This window comes from Trifolium pratense, linkage group LG3 (assembly GCF_020283565.1).
Source record: "Trifolium pratense cultivar HEN17-A07 linkage group LG3, ARS_RC_1.1, whole genome shotgun sequence".
Classification (NCBI taxonomy): domain Eukaryota; kingdom Viridiplantae; phylum Streptophyta; class Magnoliopsida; order Fabales; family Fabaceae; genus Trifolium; species Trifolium pratense.
In genome coordinates this window covers 15,317,872-15,340,933 of record NC_060061.1, presented here as the reverse complement: position 1 = coordinate 15,340,933, position 23,062 = coordinate 15,317,872, and the positions used below count along the sequence as shown (strand labels likewise).

The 23,062-nt window shown below is 33.7% G+C and overlaps 2 protein-coding genes across 2 annotated transcripts; both read right to left on the bottom strand.

The window, feature by feature from the left end:
* Window positions 1-343: 343 nt before the first annotated feature.
* On the bottom strand, window positions 344-11,807 carry LOC123918090 (probable protein S-acyltransferase 23). Its single transcript, XM_045970035.1, has 13 exons — window positions 11,194-11,807; window positions 10,649-10,789; window positions 9,779-9,891; window positions 9,305-9,384; window positions 8,327-8,490; window positions 4,951-5,089; window positions 4,753-4,852; window positions 2,364-2,418; window positions 1,591-1,668; window positions 1,362-1,460; window positions 1,049-1,127; window positions 822-970; window positions 344-693 (listed from the first exon to the last, which is right to left on the bottom strand). The coding sequence occupies exons 1-13, from the start codon at window positions 11,431-11,433 to the stop codon at window positions 505-507; spliced, it is 1,626 nt and encodes a 541-aa protein (XP_045825991.1). The 5' UTR covers window positions 11,434-11,807; the 3' UTR covers window positions 344-504.
* A 4,497-nt stretch (window positions 11,808-16,304) lies between these two features.
* Window positions 16,305-22,491, bottom strand: LOC123918089 (probable sphingolipid transporter spinster homolog 2). The gene is made up of 16 exons (XM_045970034.1): window positions 22,001-22,491; window positions 21,583-21,711; window positions 20,816-20,917; window positions 20,174-20,278; window positions 19,980-20,055; window positions 19,368-19,442; window positions 19,066-19,168; window positions 18,926-18,988; window positions 18,767-18,812; window positions 18,424-18,521; window positions 18,219-18,295; window positions 17,951-18,064; window positions 17,591-17,710; window positions 16,988-17,116; window positions 16,801-16,879; window positions 16,305-16,687 (listed from the first exon to the last, which is right to left on the bottom strand). Exons 1-16 carry the CDS (start codon window positions 22,138-22,140, stop codon window positions 16,551-16,553), a joined length of 1,593 nt encoding a protein of 530 aa, XP_045825990.1. The 5' UTR covers window positions 22,141-22,491; the 3' UTR covers window positions 16,305-16,550.
* Between the last annotated feature and the right edge of the window lie 571 nt (window positions 22,492-23,062).

Below are 23,062 nucleotides of genomic sequence, written 5' to 3'. Positions count from 1 at the left end.
AATTTTTATTTATCTATACCTGTATATGAAGAGAATTTTAAATTTTAGTATAGTAAATTTTTCTTCTAATTATACCCTTTATTTAATCCTCGAGTTGTAAATGTAAAAAGTCAAGATAAACACCTATATATATATATATATATATTTTGCTATTTTCAATAACTAAAGCTTGCAACTGTTCATTTGTTCTTTTTTATCCAAGTCATATATCTTCAAATCAAAGAGACATTTGTGCTTTCCGCGTTCCTTTGAAAGCACTATTTGTTTTTAAGTAATGGAAATTGGAAACCAACGAAACACTTGCACTATTGGCACATGAGTGAATGCAGTGTATCAAACAGTGTTTTCTGAGGACCAAAAACAAGTTTTATTTCTGTGTTGTAATCCAATCCAATGTACATGTGTCAGTAAATGAACAGCCTTCAAATGACTGGTATATATCTATGAATTAGAACCAAGTAATCATATAACACAGGATGTATACACAAAGCAATGGAAATTGCTCTAAGTAGCCACCTGCTGTAATGGAGGCCAAGCAATATCATCATCATCTGTGTGGCCCAGAAAAAGGAAATCAGCACAGTTCTTCCACCAACCATGATTATATGGGTTTCTGAACTTCCCATCAGGACCGCGAAGGTACTCATACCGTGAGGAATTTGCTATTTCGTTTGTGGTCACATTTCGTGCTATCTGCAGCACATTTTTGGTAAATATTTATCAATAATTATTTTTGCAAATTTTCCTTAATATATTGCTAACAAGAACCTCAATGATTACTGATAAAAAGAAATATTGGGCGGAATGGTTTACGCAATTACCATGGAAGCCTGTGTTACTGTCAAAGTTGTAGTTGCAACGAAGACAACAGCATCCATCACCAAAAAAGCAACAAGACCTGGATGTCTTACTAATACCTGATGGATCCATGTTTCTCCTGCCGGTAATGCTGGTATTGATGTCCAAATTCCTGTCATGGAACACAAGGCTGTTATCTAGTTCAGGTTCATTATGTAAAACTGTGTAAAAAGAGCTCTGCAAGGCATACTATGAATTGCAACGACAGCACTGGAGGAGGCAGTTATAGTTCCCAAGCAGATAAAAATAAAGAAATCCCTTTTGTTCCTCTGCAAGATGAATATCAATTATGATATTAAGGCTCATTAAATGTGGAAAAGAACCGCTGTTGTTGCTTATATTAGAAATGTTGAGTACAGCATATCTTCTCCAAGAAAAAAAAAATTGTTGATTGACTTATCATATATCAATCTTTAGAAGGGAAAAAATGGGAAGAAAAGAAGTCCGTCATAAGAATGAGTTTTTCTTCTAGTGGGTAAAGATTAAAATAACACAGGACTTACCTTCCCAACACAATTAGATATCCATGGACAATGGTGGTCGAACTGCTCTACACAACGCTTACAAGTAGGGCAATGCTTAGAGCGGACAGGTCTTATGATCTGATAATACAATTCAAGAGAACCTGATAAGTGATCACGTCTTTTGAGGATTAAATGAGACATAAAGGAAGGCAAGGTATAATCAACATTAGACTTTTCAAATACTCAAAAGAATGCACATGCAGTAAACCTTGCAGGTAGGGCAGAGTTGAGACCAATTTCCCATCCAAACAGAGGAACTATTCAGCTCAATATTCAACAAAGGATCCTGCAGAATACAACAAAGTAACATTCAGAGACTTTACAATTTTAGAAAACCAAAGCAAATGTGCCTATATTAAAGCATTAATTTAAGTATAAATTGGCATTTATAGGGATAAACAAACAATAAAGTTGTGTTCATTAATAATAATGTTTTTTTCGTTTTCGTTATTTGTGGGGTCTTATATATTCCATTTGAATTTTAATGTGCCTCACACAACCCGAAAGAATTCGGGGGGAGGGGTCATTTCGTTTTTGAATCTAGAATGAATAGTTTCAAGAGATGAGAGAATTAAGAATACCCACTAGAAATACTAATCCAATCCATAAGGATGTACCGGAAAATACAACATTTTTGTTACTTGACCAACCATCGGGAGAAGCAAATACAACAGGTACACTAATCAATAAAATGGATAGTCAATGCTATGGAATTATTTTGAAGTTGCATCAAGTATTTAATTACCCTGACATGCATCAGAATATGCCACACTCATATCCAATTTCTGCTGAAAAAAATTCGAGTGATTTTTTAAATAGAAGGCATCTAATTTACCTACCACAAAGTAATTACTCGGGAAAGAGGACCCATGTAAAATATGATTGTTCTCCCCTGATAAAATCTGGCCCAAGTCTTGTCTTGACAAGACCCATCACTTACAAGCAACAATTTTTTAACAAAATCATGAAAGGACGACATACCTCTGTATCGCTTAGAGTACCCTCTCCTGGCCGTTTTATATAACCTGGATCTTTACTGCATATACGATTGAAGATAATATCAAAAATTTATGGTGACCGTAAGTTTAGAAATAAAAATTAAGCAAAACTTTCTGATATACAAGAACACATTATCATGTTCAATAGTATTAATTGTGTATAGCAGGCATATATTATGCTGTATGCATATGAACAGCAAATGAAATTATTAATATTGAAACAAAAATAGATGCTCCATCTTGCCAAGAAAATGCATCATGAATAAAAATCATGCTAAATGTTCCAATATCATTTTTACATGCAAAGAAACACTACAGAAGTCCCTGATGGAGCAGGGAAAAGGAATAAAAAACAATACTGAAATGGAGAGACTTTAGAAATTAAAGAAAAATCAAGAGACTGAGCTCTCTACAAGCAAACAAGAGCTAAGTTCCTCAGGAAGAAAACTCTCTCCCTGCCTTCTGTTATCCCATATTTTAGCTCAAGGTAAAATATGTTATAATCTTCAGTTCCAAAGACATTTATTACCACAAAAACCTGTTAAAATGGCTTTAAATAGCCTTAGTCTTTAATGTCTTCAAGAACAAGAGAGATTATCTCTCTTATCGTTTAAATGAAGGTTAAGGGTAATGTCTTTAAGAACAAGAGAATTCTAATGGAAAAACTTCATAGCTCAAGACTGAAGAATGTTTCGATAGAAGCCAACGAATCGAAGTAGTCAGGAATTGTGGACTTAGAGCATTTTTCATCATTTAAGTGTGACTCGACTTCGACGGTTACAACTAGAGCTGTCAAAGGGGTCGGCCCGGTCCAGCCCGACCCGGCCCGAGGGGGCCCGTTCATATAAAGGGCCTGGCCCGGCCTGGCCCGTTAACTTCGTGGCCCAGCCCGCCTAGCCCGGCCCAATAAGTAAAAGCCTATATGGCCCGATGGACCGGCCCACTAATTTTCAGTTTTTTTTTTTGAAAAAAAAAACAGATTCTAGTACTAAATTTATTTTATATCTAAATATCCCTATATTTTCTCACATAATCTCCCAAACAATAATATCATCCTCTTTATCCTCATCAAACAAACAAACAAATCTCTAACAAATAATCTCATCATAATCCAAAAAGTTTTTTGTCATATTATTATTATTATTATTATTATTATTATTATTATTATTATTATTATTAGCGGCCAGTGTCAGTTTGTGTGATCCACATTTTCTATTTTGCCTTATGTTTTGGTGAGTTTGTTAATAAAAGATTTTTACAGCTAAAAAAAAAGACGCGTCTTATGTTATGGTGAGTTTGTTAATAAAAGTTTTTTGCTGCCCAAAAAAAAAATTAAGGGTATTGTTGTTATTATGAAAAGTTCACACCAAATTTTTTTGTATCCTCTTTATACATAGGTATTGATTTCCACCTCGTATCTCAGTATTTTATATCTACTTCTAATATAATCAAATTAATTACTACCAAAGTTACTAATTTATCCTTAGTAGTTTTAACTATATTCCAAGTTTTATATCCTTCATTGTAATTTCACAACAAAAAAATATAGAAAGAATATAAGATAAATACAATAAAAACATGATATGCTTAGAAATATGAATAAAACAGATTATAGATAGGAACAAAACACAAATAATAACAATAAAACGATAATTTGTTTTAAAAAAAATAATAAAACGACAAAACTAATAAAAAAGATTATATATAATTTATGCGTAAAAATAGGATCAAAATATAACAATAAAAAAATTATAGAATTTTTTAAAATATTTTTTAAATTTTTTAAGGGGCCGGCCCATGACGGCCCATGAAAAAGCCTGGCCCGATAAGGTCTGGCCCGATAAGGCCCGGCCCGCTAAAGTCTGGCCCGATAAGGTCTGGCCCGATAGGCCTAATAGGCCGGCCCAATAGCCCGACCCATTTTGACAGCTCTAGTTACAACGGTTTTAAGGCCTTGGTTCATTTCAAATGCAAAAGGACGCGTGGCTGAAGATGTAACCAACTGTAACAACCCAAATGTAACCAACTGCCAGCTAGGCAGCTGCCCCATACTCTTCTCTCTCATCTTTCTTTTTCTTACCCTCGTACACTCTCAAAATAATGGGCTTGTCCCTCTTAAAGCCCACCAAAACACCCCCTTCTGTTCCAGCTTTTTCCTGTCCCATAATGGACCTAGTAAGCATCGTCCCAGTTTCAGTCCTAAGTCCAATTTTTTGCTCCTAAAAAACTTATTGGAGCATTCACACAGCACACATGCATCAGTAGAAGGTAGGGAATCCAAAGTATATAATGTTACAAATAAGAATTCGGTATATTTATATTACCACATCACACACACAAAAGCAGAAAGAATGCATGACACAGAAAATTACCTACTACACCTATAAAACATAACCAAGGAAGCAGCAGAAGAAGATATAGCTATCCATGACCAAAATCCAACAGCGGCGGTTATCTTTTTAAGGTTAGGAGCTGCCATTAACGGGTAAGATTTAGTAATGGTAATATTCAAGTAATATGAGTGCATTGTATGAGTGACATTGCAAATTGGAATACAATTTTGAAAATACCTGCAACAACTGAATGGACGAAGAGGATAGAGAGAGAGACTATAACACACAATAAAATGGGAGCATAACCAATATCTGTTACCATCCCACAATAAAGTTTGCGTCTCCAGGGGTTGTTATGAGACCGTTGTTGATTAGCCTGCAAAAATATAAATGAACACTATAATCAGTTACAGAGACGATAAAAGTATAACTGCATACACAAAATGCAACAAGGCATTGTTCACATGTCTTAGAAATGAGTATTGGACCTAACTCATCCTTACAAAACCGGCTTGTAAGGTGAGGATTGCCTCTAGTATATAAACACTTAGTCATGCCATGTCTCAACCGATGTGGGACTCTTAACACACCCCCTCACGCCCAGCACTATTGGGCTTGGTGCGTGGATATAAACGGTAGGTGGCCCGATAGCGGAAACCTGATAACAGGTGGCCCAATGGATCGTGGAGAGGCTCTGATACCATCTTAGAAAATGAGTATTGGGCCTAACTCAACCTTACAAAACCGGCTTGTAAGGTGAGGGTTGCCAAAGCTATATAAACGCTACACAGGCCATATCTCTTAGCAATGTGGGACTAAATCCACCCCTTCACACCCAACACAATGAAGGTGTTGGAGGCTGCAATGAAGGCAACCCAAATGCCGCAATTAGGCGGATAGGGGCGGACCGCAATGATGGCGGAATTTCCAACACACCCCCTCACGCTCGGGCCCAATGGGCCTGAAGCGTGGACGATGCGGGAAGCCCAACAATAGATCTAGGATAGGCTCTGATACCATGTCAGATTTTATATTGGGCCTAACTCATCCCTACAAAACCGGCTTGTAAGGTGAGGGTTGCCAAAGCTATATAAACGCTACACAGGCCATATCTCTTAACAATGTGGGACTAAATCCACCCCTTCACACCCAACACAATGAAGGTGTTGGAGGCTGCAATGAAGGCAACCCAAATGCCGCAATTAGGCGGATGGGGGCGGACCGCAATGATGGCGGAATTTCCAACACCATGCACCAAGGTTTTAAATTGCGGTCCGCATCCGCAATTGCGACTGCAATATTGTTGATGTGGTTGAAGGCATTGTTCCCATGCACCAAGGTTTTAAATTGTGGTCCGCATCCGCAATTGCGACTGCAATATTGCTGATGCGGTAGCCACCGCAACCGCATCACACCGCAATTGTGGTGTGATCTTAATTTACGTGTACGGCCGCATCGTAACCGCATCACAACCGCATCGGAAGCCGCATCAGATGTTTTTGGCGATGTTCCTTCAAATTTTCTCACCAAAAAATAAGATTTATGAACTTCAAATCCTAATTTGTGTCAAATTAATGAAAAATCTTACTTTTAGCAATCTCTCAACTGTGTATTTTAAATACATTCAAATTATTGTTTATGGAATAAACTAAGACTATGCAATGGTGGATAAATAGTGTAGTAACATAGTAGTTCCATTTTATATAGCTTGTGAAATTTCAAAATGATTTCACGCCGCAACAACCGCATTGCGCGTTGCAGCAACCGCAATGACCGCATTCGCAACAACCGCATCCGCGACCGCAACCGCAATTTAAAACCTTGCCATGCACTATCCAAAAGCAAAGTATGATGGTTCTAGTTAACAGTATTGTTTCTTCTCCACACCAACTTCAGAAGAATAAAGAAACTCAAAGTAATACCAGTTAATTATTTTGTCTGTCAGTCAAGGGTAAAGGATACAAAAAACAGTAGTTATAATGAAAAGTATGCAAAAACGGATCCATTGATATCTGTCAGATGTTATATTGAGCCTAACTCAACCTTACAAAACCGGCTTGTAAAGTGAGGGTTGCCCAAGCAATATAAACACTACACAGGTCATATCTCTAAGCAATGTGCGACTAAATCCACCCCTTCACACCCAACACAATGAAGGTGTTGGAGACTGCAATGAAGGCAACCCAAATGCCGCAATTAGGCGGATGGGGGTGGACCGCAATGAATGCGGAATTTCCAACACACCCCCTCATGTTTGGGCCCAATGGGCCTGAAGCGTTGCCGATGCGGGAAGCCCAAAAATAGATCTAGGATAGGCTCTGATACCATGTCAGATTTTACATTTGGCATTTTACATTTGGCCTAACTCAACCTTACAAAACCGACTTGTAAAGTGAGGGTTGCCCGAGCTATATAAACACTACACAGGCCATATCTCTAAGCAATGTGTGACTAAATCAACCCGTTCACACCCAACACAATGAAGGCAACCCAAATGCCACAATTAGGCGGATGGGGGCGGACAGCAATGAAGGTGGAATTTCCAACAATATCATTGATCAGTACGTTGGTATCCGCCTACAAGGCATTAACATTACTATATGATATATAATTCACCACCACCTACTGTTAAATTATGTTGCTTATAAGGATAACTTCAATAATTTAACAGGCATCCTATTTCACGTGTTGAAGACTGAGAAACAACTTCTTTTGCACTCTAGCACCGCTATTAGTAAAGTATATTGGGCTTCAAGCACTAGATATTAAAACATCTGAATCTGATACTAATTATAGTTAGCAGATAGATGTTCCAAACTTCCAACAACACTCAACTGGAAAGTAGTTCCATTTTAAACAAATCCATATATAGCCAAAGCTTGTTATTGAAGTTTTAACAATTATCCCATTCTTTGTACATTAAACTATTCAAAATTCTCCATAAAAGATTCATGCAAATAAGCTTTCATTATTTCTTTTAGTTATTATGCAATTGATTTATTTTCATGTTTAGGAAAATGCATGGGAGTCTGTTTAACGGTGAATAGAAAAATCAAGGCAAGGCAAGGCAAGTCACGTTCTAGTAACTTTCGCTCTTTAGCCATAGCTTTTTAGCCAGTCCGTTCATGGCACAGTATCAAAGTCTCTCGGAGTCGGATCAACGTAGTCTAGAGTGTAATCCTTGATTTCCCCAGTCTTCTAAACTAAAAAAGTTCAAATTCAGCATAAGGTCAGGTAGGAGTGTAGGACTGACCACTGTCAATGCTCCAAGCCTAATGGGCTATTGTGTACTGGACATCTTAGACATACAAACCATTCATATGCCTTAACAGCTTTGTTAGAAATGGGAGTTGTGCCTAACTCAACCCTACAAAACCGGTTTGTAAGGTGAGGATTGCCTCTTACTTATAAACCCATGTTCAAGCCAACTCCCATCCGATGTGGGACTTCTTAACAAGCTTATACTTTGGGAAAATGAGATGTAAGTCAGCCTATTATTGACTACTCATAGCAAAACTAAATTTGACAATGATTATTGATTATCATAAGGTTCGTGAAGAATGTTCCTGAAAATTTACACAAACAATGGCCTTTTTAATACAATGGTACGTACAAGGAAAGGGGCGACATGTCGATGACCTTTATCAAATGCAAGCTGTACAGGAGTGAATCCTGCATTGTCCTTCACCGTCAATTCTTCCTTTGTCCCAGCATGCACAAGCACAGCACATGCCTCTGAATGTCCTCTTAATGCTGCCCAATGCAACGGGGTACAACCTAAACCAGATTTATTGAATATTATCTCATCAAAATCTAAAATGACCAGCATAATTATAAGTTAATAGCACAAACAACCCATATGACCAGCATAATTATAAGTTAATAGCAGAAACAACCCATTTCAAAAGTATTAATTAAAAAACATTTCATTCTGATGTACTAATTTATAATAACATTCAAACTTTTATGGATTTATCATCAAATGCCTAGAATATATAATCTCAAATTTGTGCCCCAAACAAACTCCCCAGACTGTACATGGGTCTGAAACGTCCTAAATTTCAAAAGTTGTTCCAGCATACAGACGCCTTGAACCAGCAACTACAGGACAATTAAATCAATGTGTACATTATATTTAAAGTTATGCATGATAATAATTCAACCTAGTATTAGGGAGGTGTTCATAAAACAATGGTAAAACATTTTCACTTCAAATATTTTTCTTTTTCATAAAAGATTATTATAATTAGATATATAATATAATGAATCCTCAGACTGGAAAAAGAAAAACAAAAGAAATACAGAAAGTCAGAAATAGAAGTCCTATATATATATATAAAATTAATCAGTCTAAAAGAGTTGTGCAATCTCATATAGTATGTGTTATTCTTGCAAAGTCTGTCTAGTCAATACCCAAATTACCAATCCCATATAAGTGATGTCTATTCTAGCATATGATAGAATGATCTCAAATATATATTCCAGGGTGGTCTTGATCGAATATTAAAATTAGAGATAGAAAAAAAATGATAAGAGCACATAATTGAGAATGTATAAAAGTCAACGGATATTAAATGCAAGCACAATGTACCATCTTTATCTTGTCTTCCTTGACTTGCATCTCTAAATAGAAGTAATCTTGTTGCATCAGCATATCCCTTATACGCAGCCCTGGTCGTAAGAATTAAGAACTTAAGAAACTAAGTAAAAAGAAAATCAACTTCTTCCACAAATTTAGTTTGCTGAATGCATAGGGGAATATTTAGGGTGAACTTCAACAAATAGACACAATGCATATACAAACCTAAAGTACTTAAAACTCTTTGAAACCCATCGGGGCCCCATTCACTGGTTAACACTCCATCAAATTAATTGTTTTTGAAAAGAAGAGAACTATACTTACTGTATTATGTAAGCATTATGTGCATTGTGTACTTAAAGAGATTTTACGTAATTTAATGGGTGCACTAGAAGAAAATATGGTGAAATATGACAATGACTATCCGTTACTTTCAAAATAGGATTTCATCACCAATGCATAACAATCAAGAGATTTATGGCATACCAATGTAGAGGACTCCTTCCGTCATTATCAGGCACATCAAAATCAGCATGGTATTTTACAACAATGTGATTTAAGAAAGCTGTCTGTCCATATTGTGCAGCAACATGAACTGCCTGCATGAACCATTTAACGTATGAAATAGCAGAATACTGGCAAATAGAACCAATTTTATTTATTCTGTTGAAAATTTACAATGTATTGGACTGTGCAATCAGACAGAACATCGAAAATCCTATTTGCTTTCATTAAAAGCGGGAATAAGATGGCCTTTTTGTAATTAAAAGCGAGAAAAAAATCTCAAAACAAATAACACTCAAGTGTTTCTCTCCAACTCTATCTATGTGTGTGTCTCATTAGACTACTATGCAAATGAAAACAAAAAATAATCAGAACTAGAATTACTTACATATAGGAATGTCAATCAAGAATATCTATTGATTAATTCTTATCTAGCTTTTCCTTTTATCCAGATAGATATCTTTATTAGCTAGAACAACTTAAATACTAAATATTTTGAATTTTCTTAATAAGTTTGATTAATAAATCAGGCGAAGCTTTAACATTCAGATATTTGGGTATCAAATCAAACAGAGTATAAAATGTGGTATACAGTTGCTATTAGGATATGAGTGGTTGACTTCAATTTACCGCCAGGAGTTTCAGTTGACAAGTTGTCACTAGTTCAAATTTGTGTTTGGGTTTGAATGCAAAAAATTTAAATGGTTAAAAGAAAAGCCCCCAACCCCTGCCTGACCGGTAATTACACAGAACAATCAAATCCTCCCAAAAATTTGATGGAATCACTATAACCATCAAAACAATAATTAGGAACACACACTTTAATAATGTACTGTAGAGAGAAAACAATACCCGGTATCCATTTATATCAGAAGCTTCAACCCTAGCACCATTCTCCAAGAGCACATCAGCTGCTGCAATTGACCCGCGAACTGCCGCCCAATGTAAAGCCGTTTGTTGCATGTTGTCTTTAGCATTGACATTACTACCATGCTTCAAAATAAGCCACACAAGTACAGGTAAATTAAAGACCATTCAGCACAACTACATAGTATAAGTAAAATCTAACTTCCGCACACGGAGGTCCGAATTTAAACACAAAAAAAAATGTTTTAACCCTCTGGGAAGGTAAGTAAAATTTGGCCAAAATCCTTTAGTATTCGAACTCGATTCTCCTTGACAATTCGTCCCTAACCGAAACTTATCAACTGCTTAAACCCAAACACTTAAATTTACAAAAACTACTAATTTCCAGCACACCCATCATCATAAACTCATAACAAATATTAAAAATAAATAAACTTGATGCATAAGAAAGGAAATGAAGTTAAATTTTTAGAAAAAAGTAAATAAAAATGGCGAATTTAACTTGACTATGATGAATTAAAAAATGATACCTGAATGAGATAATGAACAATGTCATGGAAGTTATTAAGAGAAGCCCATTGAAGAGCATAATAGCCATTAATATCTGGAAGAGAAACAGAGGCACCGTCTTGTTCAACAAAGGTTCTCAATTTTTGCAAGTCACCATGGATAGAGGCAGTAAAAACGTCGAGTATGGGAGGTTGTTGTTGCTGCTGTTGTTGTTGGGGTTTGGAGTCCGATGATACAACTTCGATCTCCGATGAAGTCATTGGAAGCTGCTACTGCATTCAAAATTATTGATTTGAATTAGGGTTTGAAAATGGGAATGAATTAATGATCCGAAATTGGGAATTGGAAATTGTAGGGTTTGTGATTGGGTTGTTGAGAAAAGAAAAGAATAATAATAATAACAACAATGGGGGTAGTTTGTCTCAGAACGAAGCTTCAGCTATGTTGTTGCACGCACTGATACAACCTCCCCCATTTCCATTCATTCCATCTTTTCTCAATCTCAATTTCTCTTTTTCTTCCTTTCTTTCTTCTCTTTTCAATTATTATTACTAATAATAATACATGTTTAAAATAAAACAAATAAAAATATTAAAGGTACATCATTTTTTGTTTGAAATTAAGGTACGTCATTGATTGATATTGAGTGAGATAAATCTCTTTTAATCAAGGATTTTTCTATCATTCGCAGCTATTTCATATTAAATATTTGATTTTATAATAAATAATTATTATTTTTCATTAAATTATACTTGGGCATGTAGCAGTTTTTAAACTTTTAGAGAAAATTTACCACCCATTTGGGTCCCACAAGGCTCGAAGGATTAATCTTTGTAGTTGCGCACAGAGATACTCGATTTACGCAAAAAAAAATTATGGATACTAACGGTCAGATAGTCGCGCCTATTTGTGTCTATTATGTAAATTTATGTCAAAAAAACATGCTTATGTTATAATAAGTTTGTTAATAAATGATTTTTGCTGCTAAAAAAACATGTATTATGTTACGGTGAATTTGTTAATAAGAGATTTTTGCTGGTAAAAAAAATCAAGGATATTGTTGGTATTATGAAAAGTCCACACCAAATTTTTTTGTATTCTCTTTATATATAGTATATATTCTCTTTATATATAGTATAGATATAGATTAAACCAAGACATTGAACTCGAGTAGTTAATAAGTTCTCCCTTTAATGAATCGTTTGTGATAACCCAATTTCGGTTCCTGTGCGGAAATAATTCTTATTCAGACTATACTTACATCGCAATCGAATTTTGAATTATCATGACTCCTTTCCCAAAGAACAAAAAGGTTAATAATAGATATCAAGTTTGAACTCTAAGAAGATTGTATCTAAGGTTCCATAATATGTCATGTCTTTAATGCGCATGACATATTATCGCATCACACCTGACCCTAGCCAATGTTGAAACTTTTGAGAAGAGTTTCTTTTTTTGTCAAGTAGTCTATTATCTATAAATTGAACATCAGCCCCCCTGCATTTATAATATAATATCCCTATCAACTGAGTTAAGCTCATGGGACGAAAAAGAGTGTTAACTCTCATGTGTTAAAAATTATTAATGTTTGTAATTGATGGATTAACTATTTCAATTAAGTATAAATCATGTTTGTAATACTTTTTTTTGTTTACAGGAGAGCAAAAGATGGAACTCATAACCTCATTCATGTTACCCAAATTCCTCACCATTAGACCAAACCTAATGACTTGCCTCATTTTAATAATGTTGCCATTCAACGAATCTTATATTTAAAATTAAAATGTCAAAGACCAAACTAATTTTGTTTTAGTTCAATTGAACGAAATCACTTGGTTTGCCAAGTATATTTGTTGTGTCACATGATAAACCCTTGTGCTTGAAAGTTGAAATGTACCTCTAATGATTCAGAAGTGCAAGTTTATAAACCACTTCCTTGTGCTTGAAAGTTGAAATGGACCATGTAATTAACAAATTGGGATATTGCATCAATGTTTGATTATATTCATGTTTCTTATGTATGATTATAGCACATGTTTTAATAAAATTGTCGGTAATCTATATATCTTGTAGCTAATACCGTGTGCACAACGTCGCATTAAGCAGCATACGATAATTTTTGAAAGGAAATCTCCATTTGGAGGATTCCTAAAATTATAGTGTAAGGTATAAGCTTACTATGTAAATTGGAAGTTATATATTTATGTACAAAAGTTACTTTATAACATCATAATTTACAAGGAAAACATGATTACAATTAAAAGCTCTACAAGTTATGGTAAAAAAAACAAAAGAGCAAGCGGTTCTTCAAACCTCTTTTTTTATTTCTATGAGTGTGAATCTGGTGGTTTTTGTTGAGTCTTGGATTGTATGTATTTGGTGATCCATTTTAGTGCAGTGGCTTTCATCTCAAAATAAGGAGTTTGAGTTTGAGGTGGAGATGAAGGTGGAAGGGTCATTGTTGATCTTTCATGTTGAGGGAGCATAAGCATTGCTGCTGTAGGGGCCATTGAGAAAAGTTAAAAGTGAAGTGAGTGAGTTAATCAAATCAAACAACAATCAAATTATATGGAGAGAGAGAGAGAGAGAGAGAGAGAGAGAGAGAGAGAGAGGGGTAGGTTGGGATAAGCATAAATAGTCTGTGGGCTCAGCTTACCAAATAAATAGATGGTGGAATTGAAATCAGGGGTCTAAAACTATGGAAAATCAAAACCATTGACTTATTAATATCCATTGAAAATAGAATATTTTATTTTTCACATATAAAAGATTCTCAATTTCATAACAGAAAAATGTTATTATTTTTTTTTTTCCAGCATCAGGTTAATCTGATTTGAGGATAAGTTCTTATATTATTTGTTATAGTGTTTGATCTTTGATCTTAACTCGCATTCTAGTCTAACAAAAAATAGTTAGTATCTTCTCTATTTCCAAATTTTTCTATTTCTTCAATTATTATATAGTTTTAGAAATATAAATGCAAAAGTGTGACATTAAATGAGTCCAAAAATCTTTTATACATCCCAAAATATTTAAAAACTTTGGTAATTAAAGAAATATAAATACTTCTTCCGTCACAAAATGAGTGAGTCAGTTGACCGAGACACCATGTGGAGTTGACTTTGTTAATATAAAAAAATTAATAAATATTATTTAACAACCAATCAGAATCATACACATCAACAAATGTACCGGTAGATATCCACATAATATGTGTATTGAAGAATTCACCTTATTTTTTTTAGGAAAAATAAAGGAGATTAGTTGTTGTTTTGTTTGGTAAAAGGAGATTAGTTTGTTTCCATATTAATTTTAGATTTTAATTTTTTTTAAAGAGGTCTCATATTGTCATTCGACGTATCTAAGATTGTTGTGTTATGTTCGACTTCATCTAAATTTTTCTCCTTTAAAGGAGTGTTTTTTGGAAAATGATTTGCAGTTTTTCTGTTAATAGTAGTTCATGATGCTGATTAATAGGTTAATACTAGTGGGTGTTTGTTAAGTTGTTATTATTAGGGTGCGTTTGATTTGCTAAAAAACGGGACTGGACAGGACAACTTTTGTTGTACTCTGATTGATTTGAAATTGGTTATTGGACTGGACAAATTAGGTAATAAGGGACGGGACAAAAACAAGATTTTTTGTCTCCCACTAAACCACGGGACAACTTTTTGTCCACAGTACAACTATAAAAAATACGAAAATATCCATTTTATTTTCGAATATAAAATTATTATCGTCTTATATCTTTCTGGTACAAGTTTGTCCTGTCCTGTATTATCTTGTTTTGTCTTGTACTGTTCTGTCCAGTCCTTGCTGTTTTACGAATCAAACGCACCCTTAGTTGTTATTATTTTTTTAAATTGTATTATCTTTTTCCTGATATTTATCCAAATATTGTTTACGTTGTTTTTTTTGTGTTAACTTATTAATTTATGGGTTGGATAATGTGTCATCCAAATGATTTTTTTTGTTTTTTTTTATTATCAAATGATTAAACGCTGAATCATCATATTTGTTAATGAAATTTTTTTTTTTTTTAAAATAGTGCAATGAATTATTATAGTTGTTTATAGAAATTATTCAATCTTTTTATTTTCTTAAAAAATAGTATAACTTATTTTTAATAATATTTATAGATCAAATGACAAAACCTCAAGTATTTTCATAAAAAATATTTCAAAAAACAATAGCACTAGTGAGTCAATGGTTTTTTTTGGGGTTGGGTCATGTTTTACCTCGTAACCGATTTTTTATAGGTTTTTCATTTTTGAAATCTATATTCATCCATTTGCCCGACCCGACCCAATCATTTGGGTTGGATTGATCGGGTCAACCAGATTCTGCCCACCATCCTTTTGAGGGTATGCCTTAACTTCCGTCACAATGTGCTTCCCACACATTTTCGGCAAGTTGTCCACCTCTTACAAGTATCTCACCTCTTCTAAGTTCACTTTGCCAGCCATCTCCTAGACAATTTTCATAAGTTTGTTTCAGCTTAGTTTCATAAATTCTACGATTAACATGAACAATTCAAATACTCCTTCCAGACACAAATATAAGCAAAAATACACTTTTTAGATTCATTGAATAATGAATGTATCTGCACTATAATATAGTCTAGATACATTCATATTATAGTCCAGATACATCCATTATTCAATGAATCTAAAAAGTGCACGTTTGCTTATATTTATGTCGGGAGGGAGTATAACTTATGAAAACAGCACGCCGTAAAACTAGCTTATGTAAGCTTATGCATAAATGCTTATCATGACAAGCGTTTGTGTTTAAGCTGCAAATAAGCAGTTTATCCAGACAGACCCTAAAAATCAGCTTAGAAATCTCATTAACATGACATTGACAACTAAACCTCAAAAAAAAAAAACACAAACTGAAAAGTAAGTAGCAGCTTAACAACCCAAAACAAAGTGAAATCTACAAATTAAAACCTTATATGCAGCTTAAAATAATTTGTTCCTACCTAAGCTACCAAAATTTCAACAACAATAGAGAAATTTCAACAAAGTTGTTTGAGCTAAAACCAAATCATAGAAAATAACAGATAGATAGCATTCTGAAAAATATTTAAAAAGTGTATGAATGTAAAAATATACTTAAGCATGATAACTCATTGGAACACAAGCATGCATAGCTTCAACATAATATTATTTACAATATTGTTCTCAAGATGGTTAAACATAAACATTGCCAGTATCATCTGCAGATAGCTTCTTGCATTATTTCATTTCCACTAAGCAAAAAGATACTTACAAAAAAAATAAATTTCACTTAAGAAAACGTTAAACAAAGAATTAAGCTATTCACAGTTTATGAAACAAACTACGCGGACAACCATCAAACGATATAGAAAAGGTTAGCATTCTTGAGATTGAGATGGCAATGTTCCTCCGGTCTTTTCTTCAAGCAACGGCGCAGTGTTTGTCCCTTCTACCCTTGGTACTTGATGCTCACTATCTTCATCAAATCTATCCACACTATGCAAAAATATTCCTGTGGTAACACAGTATCATGATAATGAGTAATGCTATTATACGATGCTACAGCAAAGAAATTAGTAATGTGACTTTTTTGTATCGGATCAACAGTTTTCCATGTCGACTTACCTATAAACCATATTGCAGCTGCCGGAAAAAATATTGTTGTTAGAATCAACGCGGTAGTTCTCCAGTTGTTAATATTATCCTGTATGCATAGAACCACCGTCAGAATATTGTATTGTATGTGTATAATAATGCAATAAGATTTGTAAATTATAACTAGTGAGTAACAAATACATCGAAAAATGCTAACCTGGACAACTCCAACAAGAGGCGCGGAAGGTACATCTCCAAATATATGAATAGCAACAGTAGACATAGCCATTGATAGTGGCCGCAAACTTGGTTTAACAGAATGGAGACATACATAATTCACGGGACCCTGAAAAGAAAATAGTAAGAATATAAGAATAAAACTATATTTGGCGCAAAATTATGCTTTCTGAGTTTTGACCAGGTACACAAAATGGTTCCTAAGGAGCAACAATTTAGATCATAAATCTAACACAAGGTATCTTAGCTTCTATATAAAAATACAGCCACAGAAAATCATCTAATCTAAGACTTTTTTTGTGAACAAAAAAGCATGTCTTTGGAATTTGGATACACCGTCTCCAGATTGCATATCATCATCTTGATACCAAAATCCGCAAAGCATGATTCATGTTTTGTCAAAACCATATTATTTCGGAATTTTGTCCTCGTTTTTGTAATTTTTAAAAATTTACTTTTATAATACTTAGATATTATGATTTCATACTCGATTAAATTTACCTAACATCTAAGACAGCATGTATTACAATAAAATAAAATAAAATCAAACATGAAGTATTGCTCACACAGAGAAGGGAAGTACCTGAGTGGCAAAAACAAGTAGTTCACCAAGAGCAAAAAAAGCCAAAAAGCCATACATGCTTTTAAATGTGAAGGCAGCAAAACAGAATGCACCACCAACAAGTGTTGTAAATGAGAGAAGCTGAAAAGAAATCAAGGTGGTTAGGATGGATCAATGGAAATAAATTTATATGTTAGATACAACTCAGAAGATATTTCCGAAGAATTAGCAGTTTAAAAGTGTAAATCCAGTTATCTAACTTATTTAAATATTCAACGTGCTCAACAAATAAATAAACAAACTGAAAAAAACTGCATTAGGAAATGCATAAACATGAATATAAATAATGCTAGAATCCATACTGAAAATTCATATACCAACCTTAAATGCATTTGATAGGGTGTTAGTCATGTAATCAAGAACAAGGCCTCCTGCTAAAGTGCCCAATATTCCACATACAATTGTAATTCCTCCAAATATCATATCTGCATTAGTCTGACAAAGTAAACTGTCGTTAGTAAAATAATTTTATACCAAACAACAATGTGTTTTACGAGCAAAGTATCTTAAGATATCAGGCATACGTAAACAAAAGAAGGATATAAAATCTTATGCACACACTTGGTCATTAGATGAAATAGAGTCTCACCATGTTATATATACTATAACCAGCTTTGGGGCCCCAATACGAGTAAGCACCTATGACAAAGTTGTATGCTATGTAACCTGCAATTAGGAATTCAGTAACAATTAAATAGAGACATCGGAAAACGATAAGTTTGTAAAACATAGTACATAAATATAGGTAGAAAAGTATGGTATATGAATATTTTAAGGAAGTAAGCTAGTCATACCTAGAACGTTGACGACGTAAACCTTATCAGACAAAAGTACTTTCATATCTTTCAGAAATATTGAGATCTGATTCAATATTCTGTTTGTTTGTTTTGGCCTATAGTCAACAAAAAATAATTTTATGTGCATCAGTCACTTAGAGATGGATGTCACACACTAAGAGAAACAATAAGTCAATAGTGGCAGGATTGAGGCATAATTATTCTCAGCTAGAGGGAGGAATTTTGTCCTTTAGAAAGTTGAGAAACATTGACAAGATGAAAAGCACTATAATGGCAAATCTATCATACATTCAATATAAAAAACCACTATGTAAATCAAGGATAAAGGTGATGTTCTCACTTGGAAGGTTCATGTGATTCTTCGTTTCTATTTGAAGCTCCTGCGTCTGTCGATCAAATAAGAGAACTTTGTTAAGCTCAACAAAGCGATATCGTGAATCAGAAGTAAACCAGTAAAACAGAAATATAAAGTTTTCCAGTTAATCGAAAGACATAGTACCTTGAACTCCCAAAGGAACTGTCTCAAGTGCCTGCACTTTTTTTGAATCGGCAGGGACAAAACCTGTATCCACAAGTAGTTTAGAGATAGAAAACAATATCTGGTGCCATAATAAATCAATGTAAGATAAAATTGTGCACCTTTCAACTGCAAAGGCTTCATAACAAATCCCAAAATAGCAAATGGAAGCATCAATATAGACTCCACCCAAAACGCATAACGCCAGCCAAAATGATCTCCAACCTGTTTATGAACAATGAAAAGATAAAATCAAAGGGAAATTCAAAAAATTTCAACGAAATTTGCTCAAAAATATAAAAAATTTAAAGACGGTTATTATGCTGTCATCCTATATTTGGTTTTTCAAATCTTTTCTTATACGTGCATTGCAGGTATTACTACTGGAATATAATAGTGATATTAAGACTAAACAAAAACTTACCAAACCACCATAGACATAGCCAAGTGCATATCCCCCTGGTATACACATGTAAAATATAGAAAGCCACGCTGTTTTCTGATACATAAACCAGTATAAGAAAGGTTAACCACCATATAAATAAAATTTTCAAAAAAGAAAAAGAAGAAAAAGCAATAACAATATATTATATAATATTCCAACTGTCAAATAAGGTAAATAAAACATCAGTCAGTTTTACTAGATTATATGTATCTACAAACCATTGAAATGTTGAATAGAAGCAAACTTATCTAAACTCATTTAGATTAAGTCTCCATACTGATTTGAGTTCTAATATTCCACATTAATGCTTAATAGCATTAAATACAACGCTTGAGTCAGTTTATTAATATACAGTGACAACTTTACAAATTAAAACAAATATTCTTCAACATCTAAGTTTGTGAATTGAGTCCAAAATGCAATTAACAAACTGGGGTACCATAATTCACATCAAACTCGAATTAGCTTCAACTGAACCGAAATCCCACAAAATGATTGCTTCTTAGTTTAACTAAAATATGAGCACAATAGACGATAGAAATGTTCTTTTAGTCAGAAAGCATGAGACAATTTTTAGGGAGAGTAACAAACCTGTGAAACTGGTGCATTATCATCAATGAAAGGTGCTGCAAGACTTATAAATGAAGCCTCACCAACACCAACAAGCCTAGAGAGAATAAGGGAAAAATTTAAAGAATATAGACGGTTCTTACATTTTTTACTATTATGTAAGTAGTCAATACAAAAACCATAGACCTTGAAAAATAAATGGAGAAAACACTTACATGCGACAGAATGTAATGGACCAGAAATCGAAAGAAAGACCGCAACATAAGGTTGCAAGAGTCCAAACTGACAATCCAACTCCAATAAGCCTAAAAGGGTTTACACTGCAAAATATAGGAATAATGTAAATATTAACATTATATAATATAGATCACATAAATGGTGTGTGCATGTACATGTACTAGACAGAGAGACGGAGAAGGTTCGGAATTCTCATTATTGGATTATTAAAATTTTATAGATACTTCAATTTCATAAAAAATAGGGCCGAATAAAATGATACGACAAATCTTATCAGTGTAAGATGTAAAATCATGCTGAAGACTATTTCTTTCTTGAACCACTCTTAATAATCTTGTCAATGATATTATTGGATATTTTGGATTTCAATATGATAGACCAGTTGTTGTTTAAAGCATGCTTAGCTTTCAAAAGTTTCATGATTACATTCATTGACAGCATATCTTTTGAAGCATTAAGAAGTCAAATAATTAAGATAAATACATCACACACAGCCACATAGTAGTAATTGATTCACTGCTATCAAGTCTTGATCCTGAAACAATGTGTCTTACTTATCTAAGGTGTCATAGTCGGAATATGTAACAACTATTTCAATTTTCAACATAAACAGTCATTACCTTTTTGACAGAGATGCAAATATTGGAGAAGCTATAAGAAGTCCAACCATAAAAGCAGATGATAGAACACCATCCTCAAAATTGTTCAACTTAAAATCCCCTCTACACAGAAGTACAAAATATATTGTCAAGAAATACTACTAAACAGACCTGAAAATTTAGTCTTTGATATTAAAGTACACTGACATGGCATGAAACACGAGCAAAAGCTCATACAGGCAACAACAAACAATAGTTATCTCGCAAAATATAAATTGAATTCTCCGTCTAGGTCGTTTGTTGCTTCTTTTCTTGAGAAGCATACATTACAAAAGGGGGAAAATACATTCACCACCAAGATCTCAATCTCAGTCTCAGTCTCAATTCCCTTCTCCCTTCATAATAGTAACTTAACTAAATATTTCCAAGATTGCTACATTAAATAATATGTTGTTTATTCATTTTAGTTTTTCAAAGATAAAAAAAAATCATACAGATAAACCAACCCCTCACAACTCAGTTTAAAGCCACAACAGCATCCTCTATTCTTATATTTCAATCCTAGCACAAAACCATAAGTTTTCAATAATTATATAGAAGATCCTAGTATATAATATTAACTAAATATTTGGTGTCACTGTGAGTATGTCAGAATCACGGCGATCCACCGTGATTTTGCATAAGCTACAGAGTGTAGCTTTTGGAAAATCACGGCGGGTCACCGTGATTCTGACATAGCCGCCGTGATATCAAACATAAGCTAATTAATCAATTAAAACTAAACTTACTGAATTCCTGTTCCAGCCTTGCAGGTACCACCTGTGCAAGTTTCACTATGTCCATTAACACCATTGCTAGCTATTGCTCCTCGGTCCAAATAGTTCAACATATTAATCACACAAAACATAGCCAGTAACCTACACAACACAATATAACACATTAAAATTTCATCAAATACATACACAAAAGCATCCAATTTTTAAATTCAACTTAATCTACACCAATCATCAACAACATTAAAAAAAAAAAAAAAATCCCCACACCCAATAAAAACAAAAACAAACCCAGAATTTCTCTCCCTCCTAAAAACATACCCAAATCAAAAAAATCATTTTTTCCATCATTCCATAAAATAAATAAAAAACTTTTTTTTCTCATCACGGATCTAAAAACAAAAAAGGGAAAAAAGGGTTAATTAATAATTACCTCTTGGGTGTAAACCAAGAAGTTGAAGGAATCATGGTGGAGGACTTGGTGACCATATCTTGTTCAACAGACTTAGGGGCAGCAGCAGAAGCAGAAGAAGAAGTTGCAGGCTTCGCTTCATTTTCACCTTCTTGTGCCATTCCAATTTATATATAATAATATATTATTATATTATATAGTTTTGACAATGACACATTAACTATTGAATTGAAAATATAAAATTGAGGTTAAATGGTAGTTAAAAAGAAGAAGCTTTGTTGCTGTTGTTCTTTCCTTCACTTAGCTTTCTGCTTCTTGTTCTTCTTGACGTTGGTGTTGTTGTTGTCAAAGTGATGATGATGATGATGTATGTGTGATTCTTTATTTAGTTATTATACGCTGAAAAAAACAGAATGTTAAAATTTTGTTTTGACGAAAACAGAATTGTTTCTGAAATAGGAATATGATGAATTTGTTGCATATCATATGATTAGGAAGAATTTTCCAGTTGGTCTTTGCTGTAACAAATCCTAATAATTTCTGACTCGTTTTTTATTATCTTTTTTTTTTTTTTTGAATGTACGTTTTTTATTATCTTAGTCACACTCTCTTTTTTTGCTTTATCTTTGGATTTTTTTTTAATAGATTTTTAATTTTTAATGGTGAAGTGAGTGAAATTTATTATTTATGCATGTTTATCTTTAAGTAAGTGAGTGACTTTATCAAACAAAAAAAAAAAGTCTTTTAGATTGTGATTTTTTAAGTTTGATGATATCTTGAAAAAGAAATTGATGATTGGATGTCTATTTTTTTAGTCTCTCAATTTTTTTTTCACCGTCAGTTGAATCTGGTCTAGGGGTCAGTTCTGACACTAAGTAGTTTTAGCCCCCTTCCGATCACAGTTGAGGGGATCGAATCGTGGTTCTCCCTACTAAGTTCAGCGTCAATCATCCCTGAACTAATAATCTTGATATTTTTTTAATAACTTAGCTTTTAAACATGTCTCTAATATTTGGCCTAAAATCACCCCTCTTCACCTTTTTTCTTGTTGTTTTCAATCTAAATAAGTGATTTTTCACATAG